This window comes from Notolabrus celidotus, chromosome 20, assembly GCF_009762535.1.
Source record: "Notolabrus celidotus isolate fNotCel1 chromosome 20, fNotCel1.pri, whole genome shotgun sequence".
Taxonomy (NCBI): domain Eukaryota; kingdom Metazoa; phylum Chordata; class Actinopteri; order Labriformes; family Labridae; genus Notolabrus; species Notolabrus celidotus.
In genome coordinates, this window is record NC_048291.1 from 1,061,806 (window position 1) to 1,073,671 (window position 11,866).

Below are 11,866 nucleotides of genomic sequence, written 5' to 3' on the forward strand. Positions count from 1 at the left end.
CAGCCTATAGTGCAGAAATGTAATAAAATGCAGAGAAATCCCTCAAAGTGTCAGTTTATTGATTTAATGTGGATTGGACTGTAAACAGAGGGATAATGGACGCGCTCTCTGATTGGTCCTCCGTCGGCCAATCACAGCAGTGCAAACACGTGACGCGTATAAACAAGGAAGTGATTTCTGTTTGCGGTGATTTGTGTTTTAACGACACGAAAAGGACGAAAACCTTCAATGACACCCTCACAGGGATGATCTGAGACTACAGGAGACTCATGGGGGAGCTGGAGTTGAGGTAAAAATTATGTTTTTGTTTCGTAATTCCCTTAAAGCTTGTTTTTTTTTTACCTGAGGACGACGACTGGCTCTAAATGACTGAAGTTAGTGTTCGCTTCAGATATTTAAATATCATTTTATTCCCTTTTCCTTTTTATATTTTTACGAAGTCACACCTTTATTCCATCAATCCTGATTTATTAAATGTAAACATGCATTTAAATCAGTCCAGGTGACAGTTAAGTTGTACCTGACATATCGATTACCCGACACTGAAGTTGGCATCTGATTCGTCGCTTCAGACTCGGCTGTTAGGAGTGAGGAAACCAGGAACCACACCTGAACCACCACACCTGAACCACCACACCTGGACTGGTCTGATCTGGTCTGCATTATCCCAGAGAGTCTGCAGACTTATTATGACACAGTTTTAGATTTGGGAAGCTTTTATTATTCTTGTTAAAACACAATAATGGAGATTTTATTGCTTTTTTCCACCTGTAGACCACATTAGACCATGTCCTGATCCAGAACTACTACACTTAAAATGATCAGATCTAGTCTGGATCATGTGAGAGAGTCTACAGACTTTTTAAAAACCGAACCTGGTCCAATGTGGTCTGGACAAAAAATAAACTTCCATTTTTAACTGCACTAGGAGGAATGAGATTGAACTGCTTTTTCAACATTTAGACCACATTGGACCAGATCCTGTTTCAAAACCACAATACTCAGACTAGTCAGATCTGGTCTACAGTATCCCAGAGAGTCTGCAGACTTATTATGACACAGTTTTAGATTTGTGAACCCTTTATTATTCTTGTTAAAACGCAATAATGGAGATTTTACTGCTTTTTACCACCTGTAGACCACATTGGACCAAGTCCTGATCCAGAACTACAACACTTAGACTTTGAAAATGTAGTGTAGATCATGTGAGAGAGTCTAAAGGCTTCTTAAAAACAGAACCTGGTCTAATGTGGTCTGGACAAAAAGAAACTCTATTTTAACTGCACTAGGAATGAGATTGAACTGCTTTTTCAACATTTAGACCACATTGGACCAGATCCTGTTTCAAAACCACAATACTCAGGCTAGTCAGATCTGGTCTACAGTATCCCAGAGAGTCTGCAGACTTATTATGACACAGTTTTAGATTTGTGAACCCTTTATTCTGCTTTTAAAAGGCAATAAGTGAGATTTAACTGCACCTGTAGACCACATTAGACCATGTCCTGATCCAGAACTACTGCACTTAGACTTGTAAGATGTAGTCTAGATCCTGTGAGAGAGTCCAAAACTTTTAAAAATAGAGTTTCAGATTAGTGAAGTAAAGTGGTTTAGGATCACAACCTGGTCCAATGTGGTCTTGCCAAAAATAAACCTTTTATTTTTATGGCATTAGAAATAAGATTTAACTGCTTTTTCAACATTTAGACCACATTGGACCAGATCCTGTTTCAGAACCACAATACTCAGACTGGTCAGATCTGGTCTGCATTATCCCAGAGAGTCTGCAGACTTATTATGACACAGTTCACATTTTTAAAAACAATTCAAAGTGCTTTAAAAAATAAATAAATAGAATATATAAAGACTAAACATGAAACAGAAATGGATTTAGAAGGAGAGACTGATGTGAAACAATCACAATAAAATGAAGAAAATTAAACAACAGAGGAAAATAGTTAATAAATAAATAAGTTTAACATAGATAAAATAAAAATAACTTAAACAATAAATGTACTCAATCTGCTCTGAATGAATATAGAGAATGTAATTTATATCACACTAGTTGGGAGATTTCTCTGATTTTTCCACCAGTAGACCAGATTGGACCAGGTCCTGATCCCTGATCCAGAACCACAGTATTTAGACTTATCAGATCTGGACTTCTTTATCTAAGAGCGTCTTTGTGCTTCATCGCCTGCTGAGTCTTTGCATGTACACTTTAAAAGTTCCACTTCCTCGTCCTCTGCATAACTTGGCAGGTGAACTGTTAACTCAAAGTGTGTCAGAGTCGTGTCTGCTTTTGTTCCTGCACACACACACACACACACACACACACACACACACACACACACACACACGTTGTTAAACGCTGTGTGACTGAGGACGTGTGAGAGGGAGGTAAATATAGTGAGTTTTTAACACCTCTAAGTGTTTCTGTGTTCAGGTTTTTGAGTCCTGCGTCAGTGACCAGCTGCTCTTTCACCTGATTTAATTCATCCTGAAACTTCAGCTCAGTTTTTGACTCTTGTTCTGATTTTATTTCCACGATAAGCTTTTCAAAAACAAGTATTTAAAGATTAACTCAGAGCTTTTAATGACAGACGAAAACGGCACATGTTGAGGTTTCCTGCTCGGATCTGTCGCTGACTCTGAGCCGGTTCACGGTTAGAGAATCACACGTGAAGTAATTATTATAAATGAAAGATTAAAGATTAAAGAATCCTGAGTGCAGCGAAGAAGTGAAACCCAGGAGTGGCAGAGAGGAAGTGTTCATGCAAACTAATGATGACATGAAGTGCTGTTGTCTGAGTGAGCGTTTAAAGCTTGCAGCAGTCCTCACGTTTGGTTTCAGAGGCTGCAGGCTGAGAACAGAGCAGCAGCTCGCCTCCTGCTGCAACTAAACCAACATATCTGGAATTCCTGGAGTCACACGGCGCGGTCACATGACTCCTTTCTTCAGCTGCGCTCATGGAGAATTATTAACCTCGCTGCGGTTGACATTAACTCATCAGATTAAGAGCTGAGCTTCCTTTAAGTCTGAATATGTCTCACACACGTCTGCGTCACCCTGCTGGACTTCACGTCATGGTCTCTCATGTTCCCCTCAGGCTGCTATGGAGATAAGGAGAGCTCTCGCACGCTCGTTATGAATCCCAGCTCCTCGTCGGCGAGCTCTGAGAGCCAGTCGCCCGATGATGACCTAACAGAAGACTGGCTCTTCCTCCCCAACAACGTTAACACGGCGACACAGCAGCACCTGGAGGAGGAGGAGGAGAGTAACACGGAGCAGGATGAAGAGGACAGAGGAAGACTCAGGTCCAAGCTGGTGTCGGCGTGGAACAGCGTCAAATACGGTGTGTGTCACAAACTTCCTTTAACAGGCAGAAACCTCCAGCAGGACCAGACTCATGTTATCTGCTGAGACCGTGTTGGAGAGAGGGATAGAGGGAGATGAAGAGAGAGAGAGATGATAGTGGGGAGACGGATAGTAGTAGTTGTAGCAGCTGGAGTCTGGACCACGTCCACAGCAGCAGAGATCCAGAGGAACCTACGAGACAAGGGAGCTCAGGGACTCCAGAAAGGTCTAAGAAAAGAGAGAAGAGAGGGAGACCAGAAGAAAGAAAAAGAGGAGAAGAAATGGGGAAGGAAAGGATAGAAGGAAAGGAAAGGACAGGATAAGAGAAGGAGACATAAAGGATGAAGAAACATGGGAAGAAGAAAGAGAGAAAGAAATAAGGAAGGAATAAAAGAGAGAAAGGAATTAAAGGAAAAAGGAATACAAGAAAGAAAGAAGGAAGGAATAAAAGAGTAAGAAAGAAGAAAAAAAGAGGAGAAAGAAGTAAAGAAATCAAGAAAGAAAAGAAAGGACAGAAAGAAAGAGAAAAAAACAAAGGAGTAAAATAAAGGAGAAAAAGAAGGAAATAAGGACAGATAGTAAGAAGGATAGAATGAAAGGAAAAGGGAATGAAAGAAGAAAATAAGAAAGAAAGCAAAAGAATGAATAAAAGAGAAAGAAGTAAAGAAAGAAAGAAAGAAAGAATGAATAACAGACCCCAAAAAAGGAATCTCCAGCAGAGATCCAGAGGAACCTACGAGACAAGGGAGCTCAGGGACTCCAGAAAGGTCTATGGTTAGTAACTTTAATGGGACAGGAAGAGTTAAAGTGAGAGACAGGCAGAGAGAGGAGAGAGAGGGAAAGACAGGATCCCAGTGTGTCAGTCTAAGCCTATAGCAGCATAACTTAAGACCTGGTCCAAGCCTGATCCAGCTCTAACTATAAGCTTTATCAAAAAGGAAAGTTTGAAGCCGACTCTTAAAAGTAGAGAGGGACAGAGTTTATTCTTCCTTCTTCAGTTCAGATGATCATACTAAGAAAACTAAAGACTCATTCAACAACAGATTTGTTCTCCAGTTTTGATATTGGCAGACTGAGGAGTTTTCTAAGGAGATAAAGTCGAGCTCAGAGCCTTCCTTGAAACCGTACTCAGTGTTCTCAGAGAAGCTGAGCTCGGGGTCCAGGTCTGTGCCGAGGTGTTTAAAGGTTTAGAGATCTTTTCATCGCCCGGCTCTCGTCTGAACTCTGAAACAAAAACACTCATTTGATGAAACTTCTCTTTCCTGCCTCAGTCTGGTCTTGGAAGCAGAAGTCCAAATACAGCAAGAGCTCCCCCGTGGTCATGCTGGGGAAGTCGTACGAGCCCAGGGATCAAGGTGAGGCCCTGAGCGGAGGAGCAGAGGTTACAGGTACGACCCACGTGAAGGTGTTTCTTGAAGTTGACTCTTCGTGTCTGTTTCAGCGGAGAGAGAGCGTTTCCGCCGCTGCTTCACGTCGCTCCTGTGGCTGACGTACAGACGGGGTTTCCCTCCCTTACCTGAAGGGGCTCTGACCACGGACAGCGGCTGGGGGTGTGTGCTGCGGACCGGGCAGATGCTGCTGGCACGAGGCCTGCTGCTGCACCTGATGCCTCCAGGTGATAGCCTTAGCCCTACATCTGAATATGATCTGTTAGTTTGTGTCGTGGAGAAGGTGACGTCTCCACTGTCTCTGTTTTTCATTTCTATTCAAACCAAACGTGATCCAGCTCTCAGACTCAGCTGAGTCTTTGTCTCAGGGCTCTCAGTTAACTTTTGGATCACCTCTGCCTTCATTAATGTCACTTCCTGATCACCAACCAATCAGAATCAAGAAGGGGCGGGGCTTCTGATATCAGCATTGTCAACAACACTGGCAGAGTTCCCACGGAGGAGAAACTTCATCGTTACAGACTCATCGTTAACTCATTCATATCCACTCCCCTTTGAGGTTGGACCTGGTCCGCCAGCCAGCACGCCGTCCGGGACGACATGGACCTGCTGGTGAGCAGCACAGAGCGAGGACTCTACCTGAAGGACGGGCCGGATAAGAAGACCCGCAGACTGAGCCTGGACTCCCTCCTGGACAGACCCATGGAGGCCTCACACAGGAGGGTGGTGACGTGGTTCGCAGACCATCCCACGGCCCCCTTTGGGATTCACAAGCTGGTGGAGCTGGGGAAGAGCTCGGGGAAGAAGGCCGGGGACTGGTACGGACCGTCTATCGTGGCACATATCCTCCGGTGAGACCTGGAGTCCTGATGAGTCCGAGTTACCCCCCCAGCTTGGATCAGGATCTCAAACTAAGATGCGTGTTTGATTCTGTTGCAGGAGAGCTGTGGATGCAACGACAGACGTTCCTAATCTGGTGGTTTACGTTGCACAGGACTGCACCAGTGAGTGTTTCAGCTTTCATGAGGTTCTCCACGTAAGATCAGATCCCTCAGGTCAGGTCTTAACATCCTGACTCTCTCTCTGTTCCTGTTGCAGTCTATCTGGAGGACGTGAAGCGGCTGTGTGAGCGTCCTCCTCCTCAGTCCTGGAAGTCCGTCATCATCCTTGTTCCTGTGCGCCTGGGAGGACAGGATCTGAACCCCTCCTACGTCACATGTGTCAAAGTATGTCATCAGTGTGTTTATGCACTGACTTCTAAATATGAATCAGAGTTTAAAGATCTTTCCTCTCCACAGAAACTCCTGACGTTAGAAAGCTGCATCGGAATCATCGGAGGGAAACCGAAGCACTCTCTGTTCTTTGTGGGCTTTCAGGGTACGAGCAGCTCAAAGAACCTCATGATTAATGTGTTTATTTATCTGATATCATCCTCTCACTGTGTTTGATGTTGTTGTTGAAAAGATGATCATCTGCTGTACCTGGACCCTCACTACTGTCGGCCCACAGTGGACACAAAGAAACAGAACTTCCCCTTAGAGGTAAGAAGAGGTCCCGCCTTCTCTTTCAGTCTCACTTGTGTATATTTAAAGGTACAGTGTGTATTTAAAGGTACAGTGTGTATTTAAATATACAGTGTGTATTTAAAGGTACAGTGTGTATTTAAAGATATGTGTATAGTATTTAAAGGTACAGTGTGTAGTACTTAAAGGTTCAGTGTGTAGTATTTAAAGGTACAGTGTGTAGTATTTAAAGGTACAGTGTGTAGTATTTAAAGGTACAGTGTGTAGTATTTAAAGGTACAGTGTGTAGTATTTAAAGGTACAGTGTGTAGTATTTAAATGTGCAGTGTGTAGTATTTAAAGGTACAGTGTGTAGTATTTAAATGTGCAGTGTGTAGTATTTAAAGGTACGGTGTGTAGTTTTAAAAGGTATAGTGTGTAGTATTTAAAGGTACAGTGTGTTGCATTTAAAGGTACAGTGTGTAGTATTTAAAGGTACAGTGTGTAGTATTTAAAGGTACAGTGTGTAGTATTTAAATGTGCAGTGTGTAGTATTTAAAGGTACAGTGTGTAGTATTTAAAGGTGAAGTGTGTAGTATTTAAAGGTACAGTGTGTAGTATTTAAAGGTACAGTGTGTAGTATTTAAAGGTACAGTGTGTAGTTTTAAAATGTACAGTGTGTAGTATTTAAAGGCACAGTGTGTATTTAAAAGTACAGTGTGTAGTATTTAAAGGTACGGTGTGTAGTTTTAAAAGGTGCAGTGTGTAGTTTTTAAAGGTACAGTGTGTAGTTTTAAAATGTGCAGTGTGCATATTTAAAGGCACAGTGTGCACATTTGAAGATATATGTTTAGTATTTAAAGGTACAGTGTGTAGTATTTAAAGGTACAGTGTGCACATTTGAAGATATGTGTTTAGTATTTAAAGGTACAGTGTGTAGTATTTAAAGGTACAGTGTGCACATTTGAAGATATATGTTTAGTATTTAAAGGTACAGTGTGTAGTATTTAAAGGTACAGTGTGTAGCATTTAAAGGTACAGTGTGTAGTATTTAAAGGTACAGTGTGCACATTTGAAGATATGTGTTTAGTATTTAAAGGTACAGTGTGTAGTATTTAAAGGTACAGTGTGCACATTTGAAGATATGTGTTTAGTATTTAAAGGTACAGTGTGTAGTATTTAAAGGTACAGTGTGCACATTTGAAGATATATGTTTAGTATTTAAAGGTACAGTGTGTAGTATTTAAAGGTACAGTGTGTAGTATTTAAAGGTACAGTGTGTAGTATTTAAAGGTACAGTTATTTGTATCAGTAAAGCCCATATTATGTTATGCACACGTGTTTTTGAGACTGTTGTCTTCTGTGTCTTTCAGTCGTTCCACTGTAAATACCCCCGGACGATGTCGTTCTCGCGGATGGATCCCAGCTGTACATTTGGATTCTACGCTAAAGGCCAGAAGGACTTTGAAGCCCTGTGCACGGACGTTAACGAGGTATGTGATGGCTTTAATTGGACCCACATTCATGGCAGCGACTGGACTCAGACTGGAGCAGCGACTGCTTTCAAACTGGTCTCTGACTTCTTATTAATAAACCCAAAACATCAAAACACAAACTAATCATTACACAAAGTTCAAAAATATTACATGAGAGGAATTCTTTCTGTGTGTGTTTTTTGCATTGAATAGAATTTATTTTATTTGTTTTGTGAAGTTTATGCAAGTTTTTTTTTTTTTTTTGCATTTTTTTAATGTTTACACATTTAATGAAAGTTGTTTGAATTTTGTGAACTGTTAACCTTTTTTTAAATGTGTCTTCATTTCAATCATAATTTTTTTGGTTTTGCATTTTTTCTTATTTTTCATGATTTTGTTTGTATTTTTTTTTACCTTTTCAGCGTCTCATTACATTTCAAACTATTCTGAGTTTCATTAATTTCATTTTGCAAAAATTTCAGCAATTCAGGATTTTTTTTGCATTTGTGAAATGTTTGAGCAGTTGACCCTCCGGGCCACCGTAAGTGTTTCTGGATTTCATGAAATATTTTTGCTTTTTTGGGAATATTTTAGTTTTTCATGAAACATTCTTGCTTTCAGTGAAATGTTTTTAGCAGTTGATGAAATGTGTGTGCAGTTGAACTTCAGGGCCACCGTAGTTTCTGTTTTTTACCTCTTTTTCAGTTTACTGTTCTGTTCAAACCTTGATCTTTAGTTCACTTAGCGGGGGTAAATGTTTTTAAATCCTCTTGAAATCAAGGCTGTACGTCTGAAGGGATCTGTTCCAGAAATAAATAAGGTTACATGTTAAGATTTTTCTTTTAAGTAGAAACTGATCAATCATTGGAATGTAATATCCTTCTGTGAATATTTGGAGAAGTAACTCTGGATGGTCTCTGACCGGTCCTTGTGTCTCCTGTAGGCCCTCTCCACTTCTGCAGAGACGTACCCCATGTTTATTTTTGTAGAAGGAAAAAGTCAGGAGGAAGAGGAGGTTCGCAAATCATCCACAAACATCGCCTACATCCAGAGGAAGAGCGAGCGGAAACAAGTGGTCACCAGCAGCAGCATGGACGAGTTTGTGCTTCTATGATCAAAAGGAAATCAGCACTCTGAGCACTGAGCTGTGAGCATGATCAACAATCACGATCCACTGAGCACACCAACAAACACGGTCCTCCACGTCCAGAGGAGATCACACCCTGATGAAGACGTCCGTCATGAAGCTGTATTTTTATGTTTTGTGGTCATATATATTTTATTTATTGTTTTAAGAGGATCAAATGTTCACATTTATCAACATCAGCATTTTACTTTATCTCTTCAAAGTCACACACACAGTCGAAACACAGTTTTTCCCAGGGATCAACTTCAGACAAGCGTCACTGTGAGACAGTCAGCCTCTGTTTAATATCAACTAACAGGAAGTGCAGCTGCTCAGTGGACCAGAAAATCAGACCTCTGTAAACATGTGAAGCACATGAGAACAAACTGACACATAAACTGTAGGAACTGCACTCTTGCTGGAAAAGAACAAAAAGTGTAGATCATATTTTTCAGAGCTGGAATATTTTTGTTGGTTTGAATAAAAATGTTTATGAATAAAAAAAAAGTTCTACAGTCTGAAAGTGTGTGGTGTTTATGTTTAACATGACAGGTCCTCAAAAGTGAAGCCAAAACATGCAGTCTTATTATGTCTGAGCTGTAGAACAGCCATCTGATTGATACTAACCAGGGCTGTAACTCCATTTAATGGTTACTACCATAATCCTATAAAGCTCTACTACCTGGATGTAAACAAACACAGGGGACAGATGACATGTTGATTGGTTTGTCAGTAGAGGCGTATTTCGATCAGAGGAACTTTACCCCTGAACTACGTGCGTTTCAACCAGTGGACCCAGGGTCTAAATTTAGTTCAGGGGTAGATAATCTCCCCCCTAAAAAGCCCCTGCTAGGAGGGTTGTACTTTTCAATGGTCCTGGGACTTTCAGGGGGCGGGGCCTGCAATGCTGAACGTGTCTGATTGGTAGATTAACCTCAGTGTTTTTATTCCTCCCTCCGTCCACAATAACATCACACACATCTGTGATTCTCTTGATTTCTCTTTCTTTCATTAGTTTTTATTTGTTCTATCTTTTTTGTATGTGTGTGTACTTTTCAAAAGAAGAAGCTGTGATTCTCTTGATTTAGCAGCTTGTAACAGTAGTCTTCTCTCAGCCCACCGTGAATGCGTCTCTCCTCCCGGTGTTCCGCTTTTAAAAGTGACCCTGTAAACTGGAGACCTTCAGCTGAACGTGTCAGTGTTTGTGGAGTTTACACAGCTGTTGAAACACAGAGGGAGTTCCTGGGAATGCAAACTAGTTTAGTTTTTATTAAGATTTCAAAATATCCTCATCAGATATTTAATGATGGTCTAAAGACGTTTATGAGGGATGCATCCGGCTGAGAGTCTCCAGTTAACAGGGTCGCCGTTTAAACCAAAACACCGGTCGATCTCTGCGATCACGGCTTTTTGAGTTCAAAAGGATTTTAAAGCCGTGTTGAAACGTCTTTGCTACTCGCGCTTATCTCCTCTCACGTGTTGATTCATTCTTTGCTTTTTCCATGTTTTTAACCGCAGGCGCAGGTTTTTCTGCTTTTAGAGCAAAATTTCAAATTTGATGAAAAATAATTTTTTCGACAGGCTCAGGGTCAACTTTTTGTAAAAAAAATTTTGTCAAATTTTTTTTGACAATTTTTTTTTGTCAAATTTTTTTTTGTCAAAAAAATTTTTTGTCAAAAATTCTTTTTTGTCTTTTTTTTTTCTTTCAAATTTTTCTTTGTAAAATTTTTTTTAGTAAATTTTTTTTTTGATAATTTTTTTTTTGTCTTTTTTTTTTTTGTCAACGTTTATGAGGGATGCATCGGGCTGAGAGTCTCCAGTTAACAGGGTCGCCGTTTAAACCAAAACACCGACCGATCTCTGCGATCACGGCTTTTTGAGTTCAAAAGGATTTTAAAGCCGTGTTGAAACGTCTTTGCTACTCGCGCTTATCTCCTCTCACGTGTTGATTCAGTGAATCCATCTGTGATGAAATATAGCACCATCTAAAACAGACCAGCTGAGTCTCTTCATGCTAACAGGCTAACTGTTGTGTTGCTCAGAATGATACCTGCCTGTCCGTCTGCTTCTATGGGGTCATCTGTGATGAATGGCATTCCTCTTTGTGTTACTGCCCTCTACTGGTCTGGTGGTGTAGTGCATTTACTTTGTTTCCTCCATACCTCAGTGGCCTGATTTACACAATCTACCCGGGACTTCAGCCCGCGGTCCAAACGCAGACAACAATGGGGGACCAGGAACCTTTTAGTTCAGGGGAAAGTAGTTCTGGGGGCTAAAAGACCCCGGGACTCTTGGTCCAAATGTACCTAATGTAGGTTGAGTCTGGTTAAACAGGTGGTGCTAACTCTGCTAACCTTAGCCTCACCCAGCAACCCACTTTGATATTGTTTCCCCTCAGACTCTGAGGTCCCGTGTTTAGCCGTGTTATGAATATGTTAATTAGACCTTCAGACGAGCCGGGTCGTTGGAATCTAAATTTCTGTTTAAAGGACTCTGAAATGATTTGCTCCAGCATAAACCGTCACAAAGCCAACAATGCAGCTGTCGACAATCCTTCCTCTTAACACACTACTTAGCGGTTACTAGAACTACTAATGCTAATGTGTGAACCAGGCACAGGGCCAGCCCCAAACCTGCTGCTGCTTACAGGCTCAGGTCCTGCAACAGTTTCACTCAAGAGTCAGGGATCAGATAAAGAAAGTCATACTTTGCTCTCCCTATGTGCAAAAATGAAATACATGACCGTTCCTCACATGCAGTGATGTTCGTACAGACTGCATCACTCTGTAGGCACAGCTCTCAGGTCTCGACCGTACTGCTGGAAGTACAGATGTGCGTGGTACTGGAGTTCAGGCAGCACTAGACGAGTACAGAATCCCTGCTCCTTCTTGGTCAGGTTCTTCTGAATCTGATAACCCAGGATGGTGACCGTATCAGTCTGCCATGGTTTTACCAGATCCTCCAGCTCTTGGGGATGCACTCCCGCCCTGGCCACACATTTCCGTCTGATCCTGTTG

General features: G+C 41.4%; 1 protein-coding gene across 3 annotated transcripts; it reads left to right on the forward strand.

Moving 5' to 3' along the window:
* Positions 1-141: 141 nt before the first annotated feature.
* LOC117832074 (cysteine protease ATG4D-like) lies at positions 142-9,367 on the forward strand. 3 transcript variants are annotated; one of them, XM_034711039.1, is made up of 12 exons: positions 142-289; positions 2,604-2,666; positions 3,111-3,356; positions 4,630-4,713; positions 4,800-4,973; positions 5,306-5,597; positions 5,686-5,750; positions 5,845-5,972; positions 6,045-6,123; positions 6,211-6,287; positions 7,622-7,741; positions 8,667-9,367. In XM_034711039.1, exons 3-12 carry the CDS (start codon positions 3,149-3,151, stop codon positions 8,835-8,837), a joined length of 1,398 nt encoding a protein of 465 aa, XP_034566930.1. In that variant the 5' UTR covers positions 142-289; positions 2,604-2,666; positions 3,111-3,148; the 3' UTR covers positions 8,838-9,367. The 3 variants fall into 3 exon arrangements, with proteins under 3 accessions (XP_034566930.1, XP_034566929.1, XP_034566931.1); XM_034711038.1 differs by lacking the exon at positions 2,604-2,666; XM_034711040.1 differs by lacking the exons at positions 2,604-2,666; positions 3,111-3,356.
* The last annotated feature ends 2,499 nt before the right edge of the window (positions 9,368-11,866 follow it).

Excerpts from the sequence above, each read along its gene's own strand:
- LOC117832074 (XM_034711039.1), top strand. The coding sequence starts at position 3,149 with ATGAATCCCAGCTCCTCGTCGGCGAGCTCTGAGAGCCAGTCGCCCGAT. Across the intron at positions 5,598-5,685 it reads ATCGTGGCACATATCCTCCG|GAGAGCTGTGGATGCAACGA; the intron begins GTGAGACCTGGA and ends ATTCTGTTGCAG. Across the intron at positions 7,742-8,666 it reads TGTGCACGGACGTTAACGAG|GCCCTCTCCACTTCTGCAGA; the intron begins GTATGTGATGGC and ends TGTCTCCTGTAG.